The following is a 27121-nucleotide window of genomic DNA, read 5'->3' on the forward strand; positions in this document are numbered from 1 at the left end:
TCAGTGGATGCAGTGGATTCTTCATGATTGACAGGAGTTTGCTTAATGCCCGTCGCTCTGCCACAGATGTTAAACTGTCCAACTTTAATCCTACAATGGAGCCTGCCTTAATATGATTAAGTATATCAGAACACATTTACTATGTCTAGCAGGAAAAGCCACAGCCGCACTGACTGAACTCTAATAAGGCTGACTGTTCATTTTATGTAACATTTTTCAAAGCGTATGTCATCATAAAGTATACACTATCATAATGTACCCCTGAGAAGCAAAATAATATTATGTTTAAATGTTGTAATCAGGGCTGGGCCTACCATTTGGATGAACTAGACAGTCTCCTAGGACAGAAAATTTCAGGGGACGTCATTCTTTTAAACAATACAGAGCCTGACTTACACCCAGATACAATACAACTCCCTGACTGTCATTAACTCCCGTTGCTTTATATTTCTTCTGCATATTAGCGATGTTTGCTCTTGACGTCTGATGACCTACACAAGCTCTTCATGGGAGGTCTAACAAATCCTAATGTTTCAATTTTTCTTCAGAATGGTTTCTTGTGACGGCATAGCAAGATCCTAACAACTTTTATCGTGAAGCTGAAGTCATCAAAGTCTCCTCTAGCAGTAATGGCAGACTGACCACCAGCCTTAAGGTACGACCTGTTTTTGTGCAAATTGAGAATAGGTGCAAATGAAAAGGACTAAGGTTTAAGATTTTTATTTAGTAATGCATTTCCTTTTATTCATGTTATTTTTGTATGAGGCACTGAGCCTCTAGCTGTAAGTGGACTTAATAAGACTCAATTGCATGTTTAGACAAAAAAAATATTACATTTCTGTTCTCAGTTGCTTCTAAATAGAGAAAAAGTACACTGACACAATAGTTTAAAAGCTAAACGATTTCATAAATACTGTATACTTAGAAACATTCAAAAAGCAATATATATAATTCTTTTTTTAAAATTAAGGATTAACTACTTTTTAAGTAGACACATGAACCATGCATACAGTATATTGACTTTTCCTTATATTCTTAAATACTAGTGATGCATTTTGTGTATGCAGCCCATATGTGGGCTATAATTTGAATGGCCATTTTTTAGAATTTAAATTTATTATTACAAATGAAGTATTGATCATAAGTTTTCATTGTATGCAACATGACAATTTCAGAAGTGAAAAAAATGTGTTGGTTTTCAAGTTAGTGCAACGGTAACACATTTCATACATTGGCACACAGGGCTGGCGTGTTGGGGGTGGTGATGAGGAAGCACTTTGGTAAGGCTGTTAGTTTCAAACAACAGTATTTATTTTAACATTCTGAAGAAATAATATACAAAAATGAGAGTTAATTATGAACCTTACAAATGATATAAACATCTGGTTCCCTTTCTTATACTACCTTTAAAATTTGTGAGTCTAGGGGGCTTTGGCTTGCGCCACCTCCAGCTACTCAAAGCATCATGATGCTCCAACAATGATGGATGGATTAAAAGGCAGAAGTCTACATGACCATCATCATCAAGTCCTTCCGTGAAAACCCTAAATCCAAAAGCACTGTTTCATTTATGTTAGGTAGAATGCCCAGAGGGGACTGGGCGGTCTCATGGTCTGGAATCCCTACAGATTTTATTTTTTTCTCCAGCCGTCTGGGGTTTTTTGTTTTTCTGTCCCCTGGCCATTGGACCTTACTCTTATTCTATGTTAATTAATGTTGACTTATTTTATTTTCTTATTGTGTCTTTTATTTTTCTATTCTTTATTATGTAAAGCACTTTGAGCTACTGTTTGTATGAAAATGTGCTATATAAATAAATGTTGTTGTTGTTGTTTGCCCCCTGCTCACTTCGTTCGCCAACCCCCAGCCTGCACTACACGCCAGCCACTTCACAATTCTGCCGCTCGCGTATGTGGATTTCAAATTCACCAAACAACAAATATTTTAATTCACGCGGATACTCTTTGAGCTACTGTTTGTATGAAAATATGCTATATAAATAAATGTTGTTGTTGTTGTTGTTGTTGTTACTCCTCTTCATTGGGAAGAAACACTACTTTTCCCTGACGGCAACATCAATTAGACAATCTACAAGTCTATGACTTAAAGTTTAAAGCCAAACAGTATCTACACACTCCTATCATATCACCTACAGTTGTGCTTGAAAGTTTGTGAACCCTTTAGAATTTTCTGTATAAATATGACCTAAAACATCATCAGATTTTCACTCAAGTCCTAAAGGTAGATAAAGAGAAACCAGTTAAACAAATGAGACAAAATATTATACTTGGTCATTTATTTATTAAGGAAAATGATCGAATATTCCATATTTGTGAGTGGCAAAAGTATGTGAACCTCTAGGATGATCAGTTAGTTTGAAGGTGAAATTCGAGTCAGGTGTTTTCAATCAATGGGATGACAATCAGGTGTGAGTGGGCACCCTGTGTTATTTAAAGAACAGGATCTATCAAAGTCTGCTCTTCACAACACATGTTTGTGGAAGTGTATCATGGCACGAACAAAGGAGATTTCTGAGGACCTCAGAAAAAGAGTTGTGAATGCTCATCAGGCTGGAAATGGTTACAAAACCATTTCTAAAGAGTTTGGACTCCACCAATCCACAGTCAGACAGATTGTGTACAAATGGAGCCAAAGAATGGCTAAAGAAGAATAAAGTTAATGTTTTGGAATGGCCAAGTCAAAGTCCTGACCTTAATCCAATTGAAATGTTGTGCAAGAACCTGAAGAGAGCAGTTAATGTGAGGAAACCCACCAACATCCCAGAGTTGAAGCTGTTGTGTACGGAGGATTGGGCTAAAATTCCTCCAAACCGATGTGCAGGAATGATCAAAAGTTACCGGAAACATTTAGTTGCAGTTATTGCTGCAAAGGGGGGGGGGATCACACCAGATACTGAAAGCAAAGGTTCACATACTTTTGCCACTCACAAATATGTAATATTCAATCATTTTTCTTAATAAATAAATGACCAAGTATAATATTTTTGTCTCATTTGCTTAACTGGTTTTTCTTTATCTACTTTTAGGTCTTGAGTGAAAATCTGATGATGTTTTAGGTCATATTTATACAGAAATATTGAAAATTCTAAAGGGTTCACAAACTTTCAAGCACCACTGTATGTCCATATATTCAATCTCTTGTTGCTGTTCCATTATTTCACTGAGTAATAATTTCCATTTGTTACCGCTAATGTGATCTTTACTATCAGGTTTTTGAGACTTTTGAATTTTAGTATTTTCATAATCTCTAACCAGCTCTGCATGTGTATCGCGCCATCGTTGTTGAACCTCTTTATGACATTCTACTTTGTCTTCTACTCTTTGTCTTTTATTTCCGTCCCTGCTTGGAGCTGAGAGCGCAGGAACTGTGTCTGACAATAGCATTCACATGAATGAGAAGTGAGTGTACCATGGGCATAGCTGTAAATGTTTGAGACGAGGGTGTGAGTTGTCAGAATCTCTTGGCAAAAAGTCTCATCTTGCAGGACCTGAAATTATCTTTTGCGGGAGTTGAAATTATCTCTGAGAAAGTCTTGTCCCAGGATTTCCTTTTATAATATTTTGATTCTAAAGGACTTAAATTTCACATAATACAGTTCACACCAACGAACTGGCTGTGCTGGTGAAAAATGTCAGAACCTACAGAGAATGCAGCTTGCTGTGTTTTAGTGAAACGTGGCTAACAACTACCATCCCAGATGCTAACGTGGAGCTACCCGGTTTAGCACAGTTAGAGCGGACAGAGCGCAAGTACCTGCTGAAAGAAGAAAGGAGGAGGACTCGCTCTCTATGTCAATACAAAGTGGTGCAACTCAGGACATGTAAACGCGTTAAAATCTCCAATTGCTGCAGGGACATCGAACTGTTGGCCGTGAGTCTGCGCCCCTATTACTTACCCAGAGAGTTTGGACACGTGATTGTTGTTATTGTTTACATCCCTCCTCAAGCGAACGCGAGATGGCGAGTGACATCATCCATTTCTTAGTTGCTAAGTTACAAACGCAGCACCCTGAGGCACTTGTGCTAATCGCTGGAGACTTTAACCATGTGACGCTGGACAAAACATTACCTGCCTTCTCCCAGTATGTGGATTGTAACACTCGGGGAAACAGGACTATCGACCTACTGTATGCAAGCGTTAAAGACGATACAGCGCCACCCGCTGCCTGCGCTTGGGAAAGCAGATCATAACCTGGTTCTGCTTCAGCCTCAATACAAACCAAGAGTGAGGGCGCTACCTACAACTACACGCTCATTCAGGAAGTGGTCCCCTGAGGCAGAGCAGGCTCTGAGAGACTGCTTTGGAACTACAGACTGGGATATATTGCTTGGGTCACATAGTGAGAACATTGAATGCACAACTGATTACATCAACTTCTGTATGGACATTGTAGTTCCAGTAAGAACAGTACGCTGCTATGCTAACAACAAGCCATGGGTTACAAGTGACATCAAGGGCCTTTTGAACCAGAAGAAAAGGGCTTTACAAGGTGGTGATCAGCATGAGCTCAAGCGTGCAGAAGGAACTCAAAGTCCAGCTCAGGGTGGCGAAAGAGCAGTACAGGAGAAAGCTGGAGCAGAAGTTGCAGAACAACAGCATGAAGGAAGTGTGGGATGGGATGAAGATTATCACTGGCTGCAGCTCGAAGGGGGTGCCGCCATCGAGACAGACATGGAAAGAGCAAACCAAATGAACAACTTCTTTAATAGGTTTGATCACCCTAACCCACTCTCACCTCGGAGTACTGCATCCTCCAACCATCCTTCTGCTGATACCAGCATAGGTGAGACATCCCCACCCACAATTACAGCAGCCCATGTGAGCAGAGAGCTGAAAAGACTCGTGCCAGCAAAGCAGCGGGTCCAGATGGTGTATCGCCACGACTGCTGAAGGCATGTGTGTTGGAACTGGGGAGTCCTCTACAGCGCATCTTCAACCTGAGCCTGGAACAGGGGAGAGTCCCAAGGCTTTGGAAAACATCTTGTATCACCCCTGTCCCAAAGGTATCACGTCCTAGTGAGCTGAATGACTTCCGGCCTGTTGCTCTGACGTCACATCTGATGAAGACCATGGAGCGGCTGCTGCTTCACCACCTGAGGCCACAGGTCCGCCGCCCTCGACCCTCTGCAGTTCGCATACCAGGAGAAGGTGGGAGCGGAGGATGCCATCATCTATATGCTACACCGATCCCTCTCCCACCTGGACAGAGGCAGTGGTGCTGTAAGAATTATGTTTTTGGACTTCTCTAGCGCCTTCAACACCATCCAACCTCTGCTCCTTAGAGACAAGCTGACTGAGATGGGAGTAGACTCACACCTGGTGGCATGGATTGTGGACTATCTTACAGACAGACCTCAATATGTGCGTCTTGGGAACTGCAGGTCTGACATTGTGTTCAGCAATATAGGGGCGCCGCAGGGGACTGTACTTTCTCATTCTGTTCAATCTATATACATCAGACTTCCAATATGACTCAGAGTCCTGCCACGTGCAAAAGTTCGCTGATGACACTGCTATTGTGGGCTGCATCAGGTGTGGGCAGGAGGAGGAGTACAGAAAGTTAATCAAAGACTTTGTTAAATGGTGCGACTCAAACCACTTACACCTTAACACCAGCAAGACCAAGGAGCTGGTGGTGGATTTTAGGAGGCCCAGGCCCCTCATGGACCCTGTGATCATCAGAGGTGACTGTGTGCAGAGGGTGCAGACCTTAAATATCTGGGAGTGCAGCTGGATGACAAATTGGACTGGACTGCCAATACTGATGCTCTATGTAAGAAAGGTCAAAGCAGACTATACTTTCTGAGAAGGTTGGCATCCTTCAACATCTGCAGTAAGATGCTGCAGATGTTCTACCAGATGGTTGTGGCGAACGCCCTCTTCTACGCGGTGGTGTGCTGGGGTGGCAGCATAAAGATGAAAGACGCCTCACGCCTGGACAAACTTGTTAAGAAGGCAGGCTCTATTGTAGGAGTAAAGTTGGACAGTTTAACATCTGTGGCAGAGCGACGGGCATTAAGCAAACTCCTGTCAATCATGAATAATCCACTGAACAGTGTCATCTCCAGGCAGAGGAGTAGCTTCAGTGACAGACTTTTGTCACTGTCCTGCTCCACTGACAGACTGAGGAGATCGTTCCTCCCCCACACTATGCGACTCTTCAATTCCACCCGGGGGAGTAAATGCTAACATTAATTTTATTTTAATTTTTTCATTTTTCATTACTATTTAATTTAATATTGTTTCTTTGTATCAGTATACTGCTGCTGGATTATGTGAATTTCCCTTGGGATTAATAATCTATCTATCTATCTATCTATCTATCTATCTATCTATCTATCTATCTATCTATCTATCTATCTATCTATCTATCTATCTATCTATCTATCTATCTATCTATCTATTATATAGTGTTCTTCAGGACTATCTATCTATCTATCTATCTATCTATCTATCTATCTATCTATCTATCTATCTATCTTCTTAGAATTGAAATGATTCACATGCTTTTCAAAGGTAATACATATCAGTGCATGATACTAGCATTCATTTTCCTGATTTTCACATATCATATTGTGTACATCATTTTGTAAAAATTTTGGAATGTTATTAAGATGTTAGAGTTTAGTTTAGTTTAGTTAACAAAAGGACAGATGTCCTTTAGTTTGCAGGGCCATTTGAAGGTGCCAATATAGGGAAACATTATAGGATAAGCAAAACAAAGTTTAATTTTTGAATCACAAAACTAATTGAAATATATATATATTTTTAATTAAACAATTGATACATTTTTATTGTTTCTAATGCCTGTTTTGCAGTTTCAATTGTTTTAAACTAAACGTTTACATTTTTCCAAAAATAATATAGATTATTTATGTATTATTTTGATAATTTTGGCAAAGATGCACTATATCGTGAAGCCTGTATCACAATATAGCATATATTTTATATTGGTAGTGAGGAGTGAAACAGTTGTGCAAAGTTGAATTCACAATGAAATTCGATATTTCACTTTAACATAGAAAAGTACTACCTGTGGGCAAAACGTATGTCAATTGTAAATACAAGATGGAAGACATTGTTATACAGGAATCAACCTCTAAAAATATCTAACCTAACGTTAGAAGCAGTTAAAAAGGCAAATAAAATATTAGCTTACTGTATATATCATTAAAGCTGTTGAATGTAAATCAAGGGACATTATGCTTATTATGTATAACACACTAATGAGACTGATGTATTGTGTGCAGTACTGGTCACCATGCTGCAAGAAAGACAGCAGAACTTGAAGCTGTGTGGAGGAGAGCAACTAAGTAATTCCCAGGACATAAGGACATCTCGTACTGTGACAGACTCAGAGAATTAAACCTGTCTAGTCTCAAGCAGAGGAGACTGCGTGGGGACCTAATCCAGGTGTTTAAAATTCTGCTGAAGCCAGGAAGCCCTTCTTTACACAAAGAGTTGTGGGGATCTGGAGCAAACTACCAAGACATGCTGTTTGAAGCAGAAACCTTGACAACCTGTTATTGGGACAACTTAGCTATTAACAAATCAAATGAGGTTGATATACTAAAAGGTCTCCTCTCATTTGTCAAATTTCTTATGTTCGGAAAAACATTAGGGAAATGAACAGTATACGGTGCTCAGTGAAATTCAAGTCACTGACACAAGTAAAAGAGTGTTTAGCTCTGTCTGGAAGCATCTGCATGCACTGATTCCACATATGTCTGCCTGTCATTTAGTATTTAAATAAAGATCTGTAGTGAAAAAAATAATCACCAGACTCACTTCCTGTCATGTGTAGATATTTTGTTGAGTTGCTAGACAAGTTCTTGGCCGGCGTAATCCTAAAGATGTATTAGAGGCTGAAAAGAAACTCACAGCAGCTCCATGGTGCTTGGGGAGTGCGTATCCTCAGTCCCTCCTGAAGGACTCAGGAAACTGAAAAGGGGAATTGTTAGGTAATGGCTTTTCCTGCGTAGTGAGATGAGGGTGATTTTATTGTGTCTTCATGTAGTGAAAGTGCAGCACGTCCCATTAAAAAAAAAATACACTGCACCCCTGAGAAGTGGTGTGAACAAGAGGCCTCAATGAAACTTATTTTACTGGTGTGCAACAGATTATGTGCACTGTGCAGCTGTAGAAAAGAAGACAAATAAGCATGGAAGTGTGGATAAGATTTTAGGGAGCAATACTCCTTGTTTTCCATCCCAAAAAAATAAAATCTGCAGAAATCATTTTTTATTGAGTTTCATGTACTGTATCTCAGTTGTGAAATCGCCAGGGAAACAAAATATAGTGTCAGTTTCACAAAAGTAGACAAATCGAAATTGGCCTGTTTTGCTCATCACTATATGTGAATGAATTAAGTGCATCATCTCATCTCACAATAAAGATATATTGGATTGAGCATCACAAATGTACCTTGCCTCAGGTGGCATTACTTAACATGCCAGCCTTGCTGGCACAAACTTTTAAAAATATTTTTACATGAAAATCACACAAACTTACAAGTCAATCTTAGTCAAATGTTCTTGGCAAACATGACACCTTCAAAGTTGGACATTCATTAGTGTCTTCTTTCTTTATGCCATTCAAGTAATGTCAAAAAGAAAAGAAGTCTTTGGCTTTGCAAAAGAACTCAAAATGAGCAGTTAATCCAGCACTGTTAATGTTAGACCAGCGAATGCTGCCAACATGAGCTCATCAGAGAGTATTTTAGGAGCTGATGACCTGCCAGCTGAGCCTGCCTGGACAACATGTGGTCCAGAATCTATCCTGGTAGTAATGGATTCAAGGCAGGAAGGAGACCTGAGGAGGAAACCAATCCATCACAGGGCCCACACATGCACACACTGACACAGGACAGAGTCAATTTAGAATCACCAGATATGTTAACAAATGATTTTAAATGTATTTATGGATATGGAAAGGAAAAAGTATCCCCCAGGAGGAGAATTCCTATATTTACACCACATGAGGTGGACCTGCAAACTTCACACTTGACACCAACTGGGAAAAGGATTGAACCACAGGATCTGGATCTGTGAGGCTACAGCACTGTCCACTTACCACCCCTCTTGTATAATAGTATTTCCATTTTACATTCACTACATAAAACACTACACATTTGACAATACTTATTTAAATGGGCCATCCATTCATCCCAGTATCTTATTGTATGTCTTTTGATGTTGCAGAAGAATAACAGCGGGACACAGATTTTAGGGGACTGGGTCAACAATGGTGGCCACCCTGTTTCATTTTTCCTGGGCTTTTATCATCTTGTGTTGTCTAGGTAAGTATTCCTGCAATGAACTTGAAAGAGCCATTTAATATTAATGTATTACTAATGCTCATTTTCACTTCATTTTACTTTACTTTCATATTCTGTTCCATTGTCTAAATTAAACACTTTTGTGAAAGGGTCGAAATTTAGAGCTCAGGTTTTCAATCGATTTTCTTGTTTTAGGCATCCTTAAGTACAATTTATCCACTTTTTTGCAATGGTGTCTTTGTGTGTGTCAGTAAGTGAGTCTGTGGACATGATGAATTAAAAATAGAATCACTTAAAATACAAATGATAGCACAGCTATTGCATCGTTAAATGGTTTACACCACAGACATAATGATTTTGAATTTTTATACATATCTGAGTCCCACCTCGAGCACAACATACAAAGGTGAAAAGACTCCACTCTAATTCTTCCATTTTAGTCCTGTAAGAAAGGTGCTATATAGCGCCCGACCGACACAGATTGAACACGGGAGGTATATGTATAAAATAAAGAAACATTTATTTTCTTCACCTGTGGGGCACATCTTCCCCGTAATCCCCACAGGTACAACACAGTCCCAAGTACAGTACTTAAGCACTACCACAGAATCACTTTTTCTTCCACCACCACTCCTCCTCCGCAAGCTTTGTCCTCCACCTCCCGACTCTGGCCGCCGAGTGGTGGTCACTGGCTCCCTTTTATTGGGTACCCGGAAGTGCTCCAGGTGGTTGATTGCCGACATCCGGCTGCAGTTCCGGGTAAGGCAAAACCAGTGCCCAAAAGGGACCAGCTGCTCCTGTTGCAGCACCCCCTGGCAGCACCTGCGGAAACCCACAGAGCTGCACAGAACTCCAACCCTCATGAAGCCCTGGGGGAGTCTGAGGCACCGCTGCAACCCAGGGAGGCTGTCATCTAGCATCCAGGGGGAGATACTGGGCTTCCCACCCTTGTCCCCCTGGCAGATGTGGTGAAGGGGTGTCCCGGCCAGGCATGGGCCCCAGCCATCCGTCACAGTCCATATTAAAAAGTATTGGCCTGCAATAATTTGCTGTTAAAATCGCAAATTTATGTTATGCTTGGAGCTGGACACATCATTTTTCTTTCCTGTGACCTTTAAGTAAAATTATGATATGGCTCAATAAGAAAAGATTATTTATACAATATTTCCATTAAGTGAAAGTAAAGTGGAAAGAAAATGATTCAAAGTAAGGTGGAGACACAGGGACAGAGCTTTAGAAAGGTGCTGTAATAAAACAACTAAGACAGAGGTGGGACTTCTGAGAGACTTCTTGTTGGGTGAAGCCAGCGTGGTTTGGTATACAGCCTCTCCATCACAATGGCTTTGTCACTCATGCACATCAGAGAGTCTCCTCACGTGCTCAATCGAGGTATTACTAAACTGCCAAGATGAGAGGCATTGCTGTCGCTAACATTCTTTTCTCCTTCTCTCCCTGCAGAACTTAGAAACCACTGGTGAAGGCACTAAGCCCTGACCCCTTTGGTTCTCCAGTTATAAGAACTCTAGCTGCCCAGAAGGAGGCATCTTTTTGGCAAGAGTGACCCCCCGGACGGGGCTCCCAAACAAACAGACCTTGAACCTGTGGCTAAAGCAGAGCCTTGTTGTTTATTTGAAAGCTAGGGCAAGACACCTAAATGCCACAAGATTTTTTTTTTTTTAATTTTTGTATTATATTAAATAGGAAGACCTGGTTGGCACCCGAACTATTATTTTCATGACCTGTCATTCCTGCACCTAGCCACAGATTATAATACAGTGGATTCAGAAAGAATTCAGAGCGCCCCACTTTCTGCACACTTTATTATGTTGTTGTTTTAATTTCAAACGGATACATTTGCCATTTTCTCCATTAATCTACACTCAATAACCCATAAGGACAAAATGAAAGCATGTTTTCAGAAAGTTTTGCAAACTTTTTTTGTAACATTTTATTAAAATCAAATAACATTCCATACAAGCAAGTCAAGTTTAACAAAACTAGGTTCGAAACAAATCAGCACCCACCCATGAGAAAGACAGCTAGGCCCACAGAGTAAAACTTTAAACTAGTAAAAATAAGTTAATAGGTAAATTAATAAAAATAAATAGGATTAAAAAGAGGGGAGAGAATCCGCTTCTTCAATTTTTAAATGATTATTCTAATATGTTATTGATTAGATCCTTCCAGGTTGTGAAAAAGTTTTGTACAGATCCTCTAAATGAGAGTTTGAGTTTTTCCAATTTCAAATAGTATAAAACATCAGTTACCCAATGACTAGAATAGGAGAGTTAGCATACTTTCAGTTGAGCAAGACAAGTCTACGTGCCAATAGTGTAGTAAAGGCAATCACATTTGTTTGTCCTTCTCCACTTTAAGCCCATCTGTTAGCCCACCAAACACAGCTGTTAATGGATTAGGATGTATTGGGACTCCAAGGCTGCCTGATAGGCATTTAAAGATTTTGGTCCAAAATGATGTTAATTTGGTGCAGGCCCAAAACATGTGACCCGGTGAGACTGGAACTTGATTGCAATGTTCGCTGGTTGGATCTTGTACTGGAAACATTTTGGACAATTTTAAACGAGACAGGTTCACTCGATATATAATTCTAAGTTAAATAATTGTATGGAGCTCAAGTTAATTCTGTGCATAGCTGCCTTCCACTCCTTTTCTGAGATATTCAGTGAGAGATCGTTTTCCACTGTACTCTCAGATCTTTGAAAGAGAGGGACTGTAAAATGTTTTTATATATTTTGGAGATGCTATCTGAGTCCTCAAGACTGATCAGTATTTTTTCTGGAATAGAGGTAGGTGGGAGTTGAGGGAAATCTGGCAGATTTTTGTTTAACAAAATTTCTAATTTGAAAGTAGTGCAAGAAATGTGTTGCTGGAAAATTTAGTGTAATTGTTTGTAGGATGCAAAGATGTTGTCTATGTACAGATCTCTAAGTGATTTAATCCCAAATGTTTTCCAGACATTAAAAACTGCATATGTTTGAGAGGGTGGAAAAAGGTGGTTCTCGTGCAGAGGTGCCACAGATTAAAGCTTCTCTGTCTTAAAATACTTCCTACATTGGTTCCATATTCTGAGTGAGTGAAGCACAATTGGGTTGTTAGTATATCGGAGATGATTTGTTCTTATTGTGGTACAAATCAAGGAATATAAAGAAGTACTGCAGGATTTTATTTCTATTATGGACGAGCCTGTATCTGTTCATCTATTTGTGTCCATGTCCATGATTTTATAGTTTGTATGTTTGCCGCCCAGTAATAAAATAGAAAGTTAGGCAGAGCCATGCCACCTTCTGCCTTAGGCCTTTGTAGGATTGCCCTTTTAATACATGGATGGTTTGAATTCCAAATAAATGAGGTTATGTTTGAATCTAATTCCTTAGAAAATGATTTATTGATGTATATTGGAATGTTTTGAAATAGAAAAAGAAGCGTAGGATATTCATCTTGACAATGCAAATTCTTAAAGTTTTGCAAATGTGTTAAAACCAAAATCAAATCTTTTATTCACGTTAGTTTTCAGACACTTATATCAGTACTTTGTAGAAGCCCCTTTGGCAACAATTACAGCTTTGAATCTTCTTCGGTAAGTCTCTACACGGTTTGCATACCTGGATTTGGGCAGTTTATCCCATTCTTCTTGGCAGGTCCTCTCAAGCTCCATTAGATTGAATAGGAAGTATCTGTAAACTGCCATTTTCAGGTCTCTCCACATAGGTTTTATTAAATTTAAGTCTGGGCTGAGTATTTGGATTATACTTTAGCTATTAATTAAACAAACAAGCTTGAGGGACTAAATGGTTACTACTAGTTTGTTAAATTTCTTATGTTCTTATATTCTTGGCTGGACCACTCAAGGACAGTCAGAGACTTGTCCAAAGGCCACTCCAGCATTGTCTTGTCTACTGAAAGGTGAACCGCCACCCCAGTCTGAGGTTACATGCACTCTGGAGCAGGTTTTCATCAAGGACCTCTCTGTATTTGGTGGCATTCTTCCTTTCCTCAATTCTGACCAGGCTCTCTGCCCCTGTGACGAGAAGCACCCCAATAGTGTGATACTGCAATCACCATACTTTACTATAGGAATGGTCTTAGGTAGGCGATGAGCAGTGCCTCGTCTTCAGCACACATAGTGCTTGGAGTTCTGCCCAAAGAGTTAAATATTTGTGTTATCAGAGAAGGGAATTTGTATTATCATGCCTTTAACTTAAGAGTGGCTTTTGTCTGATTAATGGAGTACGGCTGAGATGGTTGTCTTTTCAACAAGTTCTCTCATCTCAGCAGAGGACTACTGAAGATCTGTTAAAGTGACCAATGAATTCTTAGTCACTTCCCTGATCAAAGGCCTTCTTGCCCAGTTACTCAGTGTAGCTGAATGTCCAGCTCTAGAAAGAGTTCTGGTGGTTAGAAACTTCTTCCATCTCACAATTATTGAGGACACAGTGCTTATGGGAACACTCAGTGCTTTATAAATGATTTTATATATTTAACCTGATGTATGCCTCACAACAATTTTATTGTGGAAGTCTACAGAGCGTTCCTTAGACTTCATGGCTTGGTTTTTGTTCTTACAATATTCAGGTGTGTGCCTTTCTAACCAATATGCAATCAATCCAGTTTACCACAGATGGACTCCAATCAAGTTCTTGACACATCTCAAGGACGCAAATAAGCACAAATTGGAGTGCCGCAGTAAAGGGTCTTGTCACTCATACAAATGAGTGATGTCAGTTTTTGATTTTTAATACTTGTGCAAACATTTCTGAAAACATATGTTTCACTTTGTACAGATTATTGAGTAGTTAAAAACCTACAATAAAATCAATAAAATAAAAAATAAAAAAAACCCTCAAAGGAAGAAAATGAGTCACGTATCTTAAAATAGTTTTTAATTCCTAACCTTCCAGCCCTTACCAGGAGTCATCATCAGAGGGAAATGATTAGACAACAGGAATTAAAGGCAATATATAGTAAATGAGGAAGAGTCAATAATAAGGTGGGGTTGGGAGGGTGTTGGTCATAAAGTCTCTTTTATTATTTAGGTGTCCTTCTTCTTAAGCCTGCATATGCTGGGTTCATGTCCAAATATCTGTTAATGGTGTTTTGTTTGATAGCTATGATTCAGCCAGCTCTCTGGCACTTTTAGTATTAGCCCTGAATTTCACGTGTATCGTGTCCCAGTTAAACGTGCATATATCATAGACTGAGGGTCCTTCCTTCTGACAGTATTGAAATGTTCTTATATGTGTTTTGTGTAGATTGTTGAGTGTAGATCGATAGGCAAAAATGGCAAATTTGACCATTTAAAATAACATTTACAAAACATTAAAGTGTGTGGAAAGTAAATGTGTCTGAATACTTTTAGAGACGATATAAGAATTTAGTGTCATATACACAGTAAACAGTCAGGCTCACTATACAATGAAAAAGCCACTCTGCATGTTCATCCAGCCACCAGTATACGCAGATTTAACACAAGACAATGCAATTAATGTACTAATAGTCAACAGATAGTAGGTAAGAAAAAATGAATTTTCACAATAAATACAGCAGTGCATATCTACAAGTATGGTGCAGCACGGTGGCGCAGTGGGTAGCTCTGCTGCCTCGCAGTTAGATGACCCAGGTTCACTTTCTTGCGTGGAGTTTGCATGTTCTCCCCGTGTCTGCGTGGGTTTCCTCCAGATACTCCGGTTTCCTCCCACAGTCCAAAGACATGCAGGTTAGGTGCATTGGCGATTCTAAATTGTCCCTAGTGTGTGCTTGGTGTGTGTGTGTGTTTGCAGGGTTTGTTTCCTGCTTTGTGCCCTGTGTTGGCTGGGATTGGCTCCAGCAGACTCCCGTGACCCTGTAGTTAGGATATAGCGGGTTGGATAATGTATGATTGGCAATCTACAGTATGCAAGTACTATAAGTATTGCATAAACATATAACTCAGACACTGGGATTAAAAGATATAATCCAAATAAAAACATGTAATGCAGATATCATAATTCAAAAGGTGAATAACTAGCTGGACCTGTGTACCAACAAGTCGGATATTGTGAGATACAGTATTAGAATTATCAGATCAGTGTGACTCAGTGACACTTCACAGGGAAAGCATTGGTAAAATCCTTATCCTGCTAGGCATCACAGTGACTTTCAAAAATCAGTATATTGTGACCATTGATTTTCAAAATTCATCTTAAAGGCAACACATTTGACTTCCATGTAGAAGTCTCGTTATACTCTGGCAATGATAAAGAAGAGTCTAGCTTAAATTGTGTTCTATCTTTCATTGATCTAAAGTGCAACATTACATAAATTGATTTGTTTCAGGTATAAACAACTATAACAGTATTATCTTGGCAAACAACAACCTCAAGTGTATTTCAGTGTATGTAACTACTTAACATACCAAGCCAGACTTCAAAAATGATGTCTCCTGTCCAACTGCATCTGCATTTGACTCACAGAACAGGCCTTATTGCCTGCTTCTCTTTAAACAAAGACTGAACTTGCACTGAAATTTACTTATGAAATGATCTGCTTTATTACACTTTTCACAATGCATAACTAATGTGTGTCATTGAGACATCATCCATGTGGCCATTGTACCTAGCCTAACAGGTAATGGCACAGAAAGTCTGCAAGTTCCACACTATGTCATGCAATATAGTTCATTCAAAACTGTTACTTGTCGATATTTTTTTGCTGTGTTTTAGTTTTGAAAGAAGAGTAATAATAATAATAATAGGCATGGTGGTACTTCAAATCTTCAGGAGACTGGATCTGACTCCCAGTGCAGTGGCTGACTATATGCCATTTGCAAGTTCTCACTATGTCTGTACTGATTTTATTCTTGTTTTGCTCCAAAATCTCAAAGATGTATATGTTACATTCATGGCTGATTCTGCACTGGTTTCATCTACAAGTGCCCCTTAAGATGGACTGATGCCCTATCCTTGGTGGGTTTTGGCCTGATGCTGCTTGGATAGGCTTTGACACTCTTTGCATTGCTAGGCCTACTCACACCCTCTCTCACATTTACATTCACACAGAACCAATTCAGAATTGCCATTTAACCAAATGTGCATATCTGTGGGGTGTGGGAGAAAAACTGGAGTATGTGGAGTAACACAATGACAATGACCAGCCATGGAATTCAAATCTAGCATCGACTGTGCTATCCACGTTACAATATGAGAAGTCAGATTTTTTGTGATTTGTCAGAAATCCTCAGTATAATATTATAAGGTGCCTTACTGATTTGTGTTTATTTTTGTTTCTGCAGAGACAAACATTGTTTACTCCCGGATTCGTCTACCTCAAGATCCAGTAACTATGGTCCCAGGTCAGAATTTAACTCTGCAAGTGAACTTTGATCCTGACAGCAGTGTTTCTAGGCACAGCATTTCTTGGCTGCTGTACAGAGAGAAGAGCCAATCCCTGAAAATTGTGCAATATATATGGAATCAAGATTTGATTCATGTGTACTCTGCTTTTGACAAACGCGTTAATCTCAGCAGAAACACTGGATCTCTGACACTTTTCAACTTCAACGAAACAGATGTAGGGACATATGGAGCCATAGTTACCTTTGAGGATGGAACCGAAAGTGGAGCTAATGCTACAGTTAAAATTGACAGTGAGTGACTGATTAATCTGATATTGTTGGGCAGCTCTCCATTTAGCATTACGTGGTACACTAAATTAAGAGTGGAGTCAAAACAACATAACAACACAAAAATAAGTAGAGAAATAAAGGAAATTTAAATGCAGCAGTTCATGGACCAATCTAACAGACTTTTTATGCTTAAACATATAAACAGTGTTTAAAGTGTTATTTATTTAATTTGGAAGTAGGGAGTTAAAATTAAGTTTACAAATGTGAAATTTAGAGACTGTCCTACTCTTTTCCTTTGTTCCTCACATTTAAATTCTTTTTTAATAATCTTAGTGACGTCATGGAGAACTACAGTAATGGATAAGGACATGAAAACCCTGGAGTCTAACTACAAACCAGAAGGTACGTAAATAATTTAGAAGGCACTCCTTGTATTTGCATTTGTTTGCTGTGTATTGTAACTTTCTTCATTTACTTGCAGTACAGTGAACTTAAGCAGAAACAAAAAAAATAATAAAAAACAGTAGCATCTTATACTTTGCCATGATCAGAGATTGCCAAAATAGGATGTAGTACAAAAAAATAGACATTACAAGGGCATGATCCAGCAAAATGTCCTGAAAGGAGTCATATAAACCATGAAAGGATACTCTCCTCTGTCACCCAAGCTTCTTAGGGTAATATGGATGGTGGAAATGTGCGAGTATTAGGGTGTCAGCTTTAGGCTACTTGTCATTTATGGATGCAGCTACATTTAAGGTATTGGGCTGTAAAGACGAGAACTGGAAGATGCATTCCAGTGTTAATCATGTTTTCTAAATAGATATACCTTTTCTATTGAGTTTATAAGAATTACTTATGAACACTTTGAAAGCAATAGTTTGTTTTTTTTGTACGGAACATCCTTATTCACCATTATGAGAAAACCCCCACATATGATATACAGTTCTACTTGTCTTGAAAAATGGACAAGCATAGAGATCTGAGCAACTTTGACAAGGCCCAAAATGTGATGGCTAGACAACTGGGTTTAGAGTATTTTCAAAACGGTAGGTCTTGTGAGTGGTATGCAGTGGTTGCTACCTACCATAAGGGGCCCAAGGAAGGTCATCCAACGACAGGGTCATTAGCTCCCAAGGCGTATTGACACTTGTGGAGAGAGAAAGCAATCCCGTCTGGTTTGATCTCACAGAAGAGGTCCTGTAGCAAAAATTGGTGAAAAACTTAATGCTGGCCATGAGAAAACACAGTGCATTGCAGCTTTCAATGTATGGGGCTGCATAACCACAGACTAATGAGAGTGCCCATGCTGACTATTGTCTACTATTGAAGCACCTGCAATGGGCATGTGAGCATCAGAGATGGACCATGGAGCAATGGAAGAAGGTGGCCTGGTCTGATGAGTCATGTTATTTTTTAGACCATATTGGCGGCCGGTTGTGTGTCCATCATTTACCTAGGAAAGAGATTGTAGCAGGATGTACTGTGGGAGGAAGGCAAACCAGCAGAGACAGGCTGATGCTCTGGACAATGTTTTGCTGGGAAACCTTGGATCCTGGCAATCATGTGGATGTTACTTTGAAATGTACCCCCTACCTTAAGATTGCTGTAGACCACATACATTCTTTCATGGCAATGGCAACCCTCGATGGCAGTGGCTTCCTTCAGCAAGATAATGTGCCCTGCTACAACTACAAAAATTATTCAAGAATGATTTGAAGAATATGACAGAGCTTAAGGTGTGGACTTAGCCTACAAATACCCTAGATAACAATCCGATCAAGCATCTGCGGGATGTGCAGGAAAGACAAGTCTGATCCGTGGAAGCTCCACCTCACAACTTACTGGACTTGAAGGATCTGCTGTTAACATTTTGGTGCCAGATAGTACAGGACACCTTCAGAGGTCTTGTGGATTCCACACCTCGATGGATTAGAGCTGTTTTGGTGGCACAAAGGAAGCCTACACAATATGAGAGAGGTGCTTTTAATGCTGTATGCTGCCCATATATCAAGCAAGGGGTACTTGTTCACTGGGGATGTGTTCTATTATATTTGCAGCCATACTACAACCAATATATCCAGAACAATGATGTTAAGAAAATAAAATACTACGGTAATACTAATGGAAGGATATATTTCATTTGCTTTTAAATTCAGCTTTCACTCCCATAAACACAAACAGCTGAAAGAAGCCAATAAGACAACAATTTCGAGATGTCTTCAGTTCAACTTCTGGCAAGCTTCAAATTTCATAACGCTATACCAGTTAGTCTAAGCTATTATGTGTCACTTTGTTACAAAACTTGTCAATGAAATAAGAACACATTTTCTGCCATGTTACATCATTTTCTATTGATGTCCTTTAACCTTAAGAATACATTTTCTGCTGACCAACAGCTGACATGTTTGTAAGGAAACTACGTCATCTTTTTAAACCTTCTTAAGCTCCTTCAACCTTTTATATTAACTCTGCCTTATGAATTGGGTCTCATCTTAATGCTCAGTTAATGATTCGAATGTTATAGTCTCCTGTTTTCTTTAATTGTACCAAAAGACCCTTCTGCTTCTTAGCTAATCTTTATTTGTTTATTAACCTGCATTGCTACAAGGGACATTCAAAAAGTTTCCACACTTTTATGTCTTCGTTGTAAACGGTGAAGGCGGGAGGAGTAGTAACTGGACATTTAAAAGTTGGTACGACTCTGGGAAAATTGAATCGCAAAGGAAGGTGACTATGTAGAAAAGTGATGCAATTTCTTTTTGAAATTCTTAATAAATAGAGTTAAAAAAAATTGCGGAAACTTTTTGGACATCGCTCGTAGAATGTAATTTTATACAAACTGAACATTCACAAAGTAAAAGAAACCAGGCTTACAAACCACACTAGCACACTGAACACTAATTATTTTGCACCTCTGGCTACAGCCAACTAGAGAAAAATGAAAAATTAAAAGGTTCTTTATACAGTTTCTTTGCAGCTGTGCTTCACTTAATAGAGTATTGGAGCCAAACCAATCTAAGACAAACCCTCCCAATGCTGTGGGTGTAAATACTGTGTTTTAATTTAAAAATCAACTGAATTAAATCCTAATCATGCAAAGAAGCTAAATGTTTTCTTCTAATAGTTTAAACTGTGGAATATTCTACTCTTGTAAAGCATCTTCCTATGCAATAAGAATGATCAATAATGCTAAAAGAAGGTGCAGAGTTGTGTAATTCTAACACAAAGTCAAGTTCTATAAATTAATGTAGTCATCCTACATTACAAAAATGTGAAATTATCTTTTCAATTGTCTCCAGGCCCATGGGTCCTCTTGCGACATCGTTGGATAATTCTGGCCTGCTTCATTGTGATATTGACAATAACTGCAATGCTGCTATGGTAAGTCATTTTTGACAAAATTAAAGGTTGAATAATGCTGGAGGGCAATTGTACTTTCAACTATCCTTTCTGTTTAAATATATATGTATATTTTCTTTCTGCTTTTGCACATTACTATCAAAGCTACAGGCAGAAGCGAAAAGCAGACAACCATGAAAGCAGTAGTGTGATGTAGCCATTGGGACAGTGACTGAAATGCATGTTCTGTCTGTTCACCGGAATTCCAGCAGAGTGCACCATCTACGATAGTTTTTGACAATCCAATGGTATGCTGGGCTGGACCTTGCGGAGATCATGCCATCGCCTGACAGTGACTCTACCTCTCTTTCCTCTGGACAAATTAATGAGAACTGAGTGTCATAGACATTCTCAAATAACTGCCTGTCATGTGGCCTTATTTGCAGCTATAAATACCAGGGTCAGATAATGCAGGGATTTACAGATTTGTATGAATCTGCACACACAATGAGATCCTCATTCAGAAGTGATGCTAAGAAACAGATGATTCAGTGTTGAAAGATTATCCAGGGCATTCATTTCAGATTAACTTCTACATATCCTCTGCCCTCCTAGTTCCATTTTATCTTGAAAAGCACAGATTAGGAAGGGCATTTTTAATTCACACTTTGCCAAATACAAATGCATGAATCATTTAAAGATGAATACTTTTTTAAATATTTTGGACAGAAGGAGAATGGATTACTTATATTTGAACTGAGAAATAAGAAGTCAACAATTGAATCGCTAATGACTTTTTTTCCAGTGCTTCTTCTCTGCCAGTCTTTCTACCAATGGCATTATATGTTGCATTATTTTCTGACAACACTGTTGTATACTGTATATGTGATGAACATTTACAGTTTAATGCGGAAAAAATCGAATAAATACAATTTGTTTTTCATCTTTTATAATAGTACCAGCCGTTGTACCCTGCAGTGTCTGAGGTGGAGTACTCTATCCAGCAGGGGGTGCTAGCACCCTGGTTGCAATAAGTTCTTTTTTAATTGCGGCATGTTACATAACCTGAAACGATATAGATATAATATAAAAAGCCGGTACCCCTCCCTTAGTGATACGGCGGTAAGAAATTACATAGGAGAAATAACTTAGCTTTCTTTAATGACAGTTTATGCGGCATAACAGACGGGAAGCCATGACAAGATCTCGTGTAAAGCCTGCCATTTTTGTCTCTGCGTTGGAACAGCATCTCCCATCTGTCCGTCGGCTTCAAAGGTGTGCCGGGCAATGTTCCAAAGTTTTATACTCTTTCTCCATGTGCAGACCCCTACTTAATTAAATCATGCCATTCCAAACAAGGAAAAGAAGATCCAATGTCATGCTGACTCTGTCCCACAGAAATAGTACAATGCCCGTTTTTGTAGTTGTCCCTTTCTTGTCTTCTAATGCTTGCCTAGCAGTTCTAAATGATGAGCCCCTGTGTGCTAAATCTGGTCTTGTGTTAGCTGTACATGTGAGAAGAAGCAGATTTATAAAATGTTTTTAGTATAGAGCACAGTGACATATTAAACATATAAACTTATTACAAGTACTAACTAAACTAAAAAACATGGCTTACAGTCTTCCCCTATACAAATGGAGAATCTGTACAAAATTTGGTGGAAATAGATTCAATGGCATGGATTTGCATACCAAATGAACATACACACATACGCACACACACAAACTCAATTCAGCTATACATTATTATATATCCTGAAAACTATTTGGAAACTAATCTGCCATCTCCATTTCAAGCACTTAGTTTACTTATAATTGTTTATAAAATAAGTATCGCACTTCTCACTTAATACTACCTGTCAAACCCGCCGGTGGATAATGTGGATTCACTGGATCCAGTCAACAGTCATTTTTATTGGTGCCCCATGAATCCACAAAAACAATTTGGCTTTGACTAAATGTGTCACTAGACCTCCTTCATCTTCATACTGTTTCAGACTGCCAAGTCAAGGGATCCTCATACCAGGAATATTTTTAAGAAGTGAACACAGTGTTTATGTCTATGGCCAAAGGTGTGGAAACATTTACCTAACCAACCAAATTAAAAGTATAACAAGAGCATGAGCCACCACACAGATGGGATTATGGAGAAAATTAACAAGTAACATTGCAGTATATCATGCAGGTCATGTGTAGAAATACTGGCAGACCTTGGTGTTTATGATAATGACTATGATAGAAGGTGAGGCCTCAGTGACTTGGAAAATGGAGTGATTGCTGTGGGGAGAATTGATGAACAAAGCTTATAAACACAAAAGAACACATCAAAATCAATAAATAATCATAATATGCTCACTTTAGGAAAGAAAATAATGCAATTTATTCATAACATAAGCATTGTAGAAAACTGAAATATGTACAGTATATATTGAAAGACAAAGACAATAAAGAATATGAAATTAGAATCTTAGCTTATTTGGTTTCTGTCTGAGCTTCACTTAGGGTTCAGTTTTATTCATTATTTTTCCTTTGTAATTCTTATTCAAAGACTTGTCCATATATTTCTATTGATAATGGTTTTTAAATGCATCTGCAAGATTTTAACCAGTTAAAATGGTAATTCTTTACCTGTTTATAAGCTTTTGCTATACTTGAATTCATTCTCTCAGCTTGTGTGTATGGATAATTATGGCAGTTCACAGTGCTGTGCAGTGCAGGAGCCAGCTGTTCTGATGTTAATAGAAGGAGTTTATAATAGTACATGTTAAACTATATAAAAAATAAACATAAAAGGTTTACCCAACAGACACATTATTACTTTTACCTTAAGCAACACCAATACCCAGAAACACATATGCTAATGTATTCATTACTTATACCTTTACTATGGGGTTACGAGCAATATTAGCCGGGGAATCAAAGCTATAAATCAGTAACAATACTTATCCTTTGTCTGGTTCCTGTTATCTCAGGGAATGGAAGCTATGTCTTGTACTGAGGTGTTCATGGCCTATGGAGACATTTTATGGACATACATGTAAGGAGTGTACGCTTAGTTTGGTTACACCTTGTGCTGTTCATTTGTATTGCAATTACAGTCTAAGAGGTTTCATATACTAGCTTATAGTATATCTGCTGAGAGTAAAGCTAGGTCAACTCTACTGCATCTTCATTTAAACAATCTGAGGAGTAGGTGAGAAAAGGAACAATGGAAGGAGAAGAATTGTGCTTGTTAGTTTACTATCCGCTTTCAGGGTGATGATTGACCTCCAAGGTTATTCCTTTTTTTATTTTTATTTTATTTTATTGTAGAATCAACTCTCGGCAGCGGCCAGCAGGGTGGCCGTGCGCCGTATGAGTACAGGCGCCGTTCTCATCTCTACCACCTTTGCCGTCACTTCACCTAACTCTTCATATCATAAATCATTCTTGAGGCAGCTTGAAGACTTAAGTGCCAGCTTAAGTGAAAAATTAAAGAAAACATGCTAAGTAATTGCAACACCAACACTGACTTAATCAGTTTTAACATGAAAAGATGACGATGAAAGAAGAGAAGAAGTGGGCCGCTAGGGTGGAGAAAAGAAGAGCTGCTCAGGAAGCAGCAAGAGCATCAACTTCTAAGCAAACAAATGCTAAACGTACAGAGAAAGAGTAGGAAAATTATGAATGCTCAAGTTAAGTGTATTCACCGTTACTGGTCCATAGATAATTAATATTAAATATGAATCTGCATAAGAGCGGTACGGTGGTGCAGTGGTAACACTGCTGCCTCGCAGTTAGGAGACCTGGTTTCGCTCCCCGGGTCCTCCCTGCGTGGAGTTTGCATGTTCTCCCCGTGTCTGCGTGGGTTTCCTCCCACAGTCCAAAGACATGCAGGTTAGGTGCATTGGCGATGCTAAATTGTCCCTACTGTGTGCTTGGTGTGTTGATGTGTGTGTGTGCCCTGCTGTGGGTTGGCGGCGCCCTGCCCGGGGTTTGTTCCTGCCTTGCACCCTGTGTTGGCTGGGATTGGCTCCAGCAGACCCCCGTAACTCTGTTAGGATATAGCGGGTTGGAAAATGATTGACTGAATCTGCATACACGTTGCAACTTTTAATACTACTGTTCTGTACCCGGGACTGCACTCAGGCCATTATCCTCACAGCCCTGTCCTGGATAAACAAGCTGTGCTAGGAAAATCTTCTGTAACATGAACAGACAGCAGCAGTTTAATTTGAGACGATACGTCACTGCACTGTAACAGGCTTAAAGATCTTACACTGTTATAAAATTATAACATATGTCTGTGGTGTGTTGAGTTTCTGTAAAGAGGCTGGGTGCCTAAGGCAGTTGGAATGTTACTAGTATTTTGTTTTTCCCTACTTCAGTTCCGTTTTAATTTAGAAGTCAAAGAATCAACATTTAAAGATGATGATAGAAAAATAAATACACAACCACCAGTATACCCCCCTTTTTACTGCACAGCCCCCCTTACCAAGTGCAAGATGTTGGTTCATTTACTTTAATAAGGAGTACTTGCTTTACAGTTTTCTTTAATAAACAGTTTGGACCGTGTTCCACTACTAACATATAGAGTGGGCATATTCACTTTCTTTTTGACACTTGGCAGATGTCTTTTTGGTCCTCTATACTGGACAGGTGTGTGCAGAGGTGTGCCTTCAGGAAAAGGCTTGTTGTGTGCAGCAAGGATTGAGGTTAGATGCTGCAGCAGGTGGAGAGCTTTGCTATGGAGGAGGTCTAAAAATAAACACGGATTCTCATGGCAACAGCTCTTTGATTTTTTTTTCCCATTTCCTGGCAAAAGTCCTGAAATGATTTTGAATGGCCTTTCTGTAGAGCAGCACACAAGAACTGGTGATCAATGGGCTGAATTAATCCCAGAGTTGCAGGCTTCAATCCATTAGGGATTTAATAGCTGCCAATTTTCTGATGTATTTCTTCCAGAGTAATTTGTAATAAAACTATACAGAACAACTCAGATATTTCCTGTACTGAGAGAACTGACTGCTTCAATACATAATGTACAGTTGCCGCTGAAACTCTTCATCTAATCTAAGGACAGTCACTTTCTGCTGTAAGGCAGTTTTTGTAACAATCCCATTTAACATGGTTAGGTAATGTGTGTCAGCTCTCAAATATGTTGCAGATAGTGGATTTTCAAAAAAATTTGGTAAATTCTGCTATTTTTTGTTATGTGAAGTAATGTGCTTTTATCAAATGACACTAGAAACAAAAGATAAACTGGTCATACATTTTTAAAGCATTTTGCTTTTCATATTTATACCTCCTATTGGATATGTAAATCATGTTGATGTTTAATTACAGTTTTTTAATTTATTATTCATAAAAAGCTGTTAGAAACTTGCCTGGAACACTAGGTTGTCATTTTGGGTACACTGCAGTGTCATCTGTTGCCTTTCAAATTAAACTTATACTGCGCATACAATAAATAAAAACCTAACATCCAAAAAAGAAGCTAAATCATTGCAGTTTCCCCGTGAACTGTACTTTAGAAGTGGGATTGTGATTCATTCTCTGCTAGGGTGCTATACCCTTTAGAGCAATTTATGAGAAAAACATTTACAATTAAGCAGAGAAAGGTAAAATGACTTAACAGAAACTATGGAAGATATTTCAGTAATTTTTTAATGAAACGGGGTCCTTGAAATGTGGTGAAAAATGAGCTAATAATACCTGAAAATGTACTTAAAATAAGTGTTTTGCACAAGCACTTTTGACAGAGTGGTATGTGTGCAGTACTCATGTTCTCTCTGTGTTCATGTCAGTTCCCTCCTGCTGTTCAAAGACCAACAGCCTGATCAGTGGGCTACTCTAATTGAAGTGTATGTGTGTGTTGTCTTGTTTTTCAGTTGACTATTACTCTGTGACTCTGATGAATAAAAAAACAGCATAGAAATTCTAAGGAGGGAATAAGATATGTATTATTTGTTATTGTCTATCATCAGTGTATGAAAAATGTAAATTAATAACTTCATCATTTACAATGTTATTCCTAGGGCATTTTACTTTCAGGTTTAATGAAAAGTTACATTGTCTGAAATACTCCACACAGATTATACCTTCTGTTGCTTTTCATTTTAAAGAAAACAAATAATCTTTGCAAGGAACTAATCACAGCTGTAATGTGCATGCATGGATGTCAAATATTTAGTCATGAAAGATTTTTGTATGGCACACTCCACAATCAATAAGAATCAGACATTGTTTTCAAATGTAATATTTGTTAATAAAAATTCTATTGCAGCTGCTTCAGAGTGAAAGGGGCTTTCCAAAGCTTCTGTTAGCAGTCATAATCAGTAGAACAATCTGACAATATCTCATTTTCTCACTGTGCACAGTCCTGAGCCTAACTCCAAGTGAGTATTCTGATATCCATGTGTGATTTATAGTTGTTTCTTGGACTGTCATGTTACCCAGCTCAAGGGTCAATGAGGACCACTATTTCACCCTTCCACTGAGGCCAATATGCCAAGGTTAACATCTCCAAGAAAAAATTTCACCAACAGTACAAAATATATACGTTAATTTTTGGGCATTTGGTATGCTTCATTAATCCCAAAGAGTATTTTGTCTTTTCACATGAACTTCTGAGATCAGAGCACAGGGTCAGCCATTGTACAGAGCCCCTGCAGCAATTTTCAGGTTAAAAGCCTTGTTCAAGGGCCAACAAAGTAGGAGTAGTCCCTTCTGACAGTAATGGAACTTGAACCAGCAACCTTCCAGATACCAGTGGATGCCCTTAGCTTCAGACCCACCTCTCTGCCTATAAACATGAAAACTATTGTGGTATATGGCCGGCAGTTCATCCCGGCCAATACCCCCATGCCGCCAGATGGAGT

General features: G+C 38.9%; 1 protein-coding gene across 3 annotated transcripts; it reads left to right on the forward strand.

Annotated features, from left to right (window-relative positions):
* Positions 1–467: 467 nt before the first annotated feature.
* LOC120541482 lies at positions 468–27121 on the forward strand. 3 transcript variants are annotated; one of them, XM_039773169.1, is made up of 6 exons: positions 468–655; positions 9222–9319; positions 16587–16940; positions 17253–17321; positions 20222–20303; positions 26279–27121. In XM_039773169.1, exons 2-6 carry the CDS (start codon positions 9265–9267, stop codon positions 26298–26300), a joined length of 582 nt encoding a protein of 193 aa, XP_039629103.1. In that variant the 5' UTR covers positions 468–655; positions 9222–9264; the 3' UTR covers positions 26301–27121. The 3 variants fall into 3 exon arrangements, with proteins under 3 accessions (XP_039629103.1, XP_039629101.1, XP_039629100.1); XM_039773167.1 differs by lacking the exon at positions 26279–27121 and adding an exon at positions 20427–21320; XM_039773166.1 differs by lacking the exon at positions 26279–27121 and adding an exon at positions 21218–21320.

Source organism: Polypterus senegalus, chromosome 12, assembly GCF_016835505.1.
Source record: "Polypterus senegalus isolate Bchr_013 chromosome 12, ASM1683550v1, whole genome shotgun sequence".
NCBI classification, from domain to species: Eukaryota; Metazoa; Chordata; class Cladistia; order Polypteriformes; family Polypteridae; genus Polypterus; species Polypterus senegalus.

What these genes read in the sequence shown, in the direction of transcription:
- LOC120541482 (XM_039773166.1), top strand. Translation starts at nt 9,265, where the DNA reads ATGGTGGCCACCCTGTTTCATTTTTCCTGGGCTTTTATCATCTTGTGT. An exon ending in TGCTACAGTTAAAATTGACA is followed by an intron (nt 16,941 to 17,252) that starts GTGAGTGACTGA and finishes TAATAATCTTAG; the next exon opens with TGACGTCATGGAGAACTACA. An exon ending in GTCTAACTACAAACCAGAAG is followed by an intron (nt 17,322 to 20,221) that starts GTACGTAAATAA and finishes AATTGTCTCCAG; the next exon opens with GCCCATGGGTCCTCTTGCGA.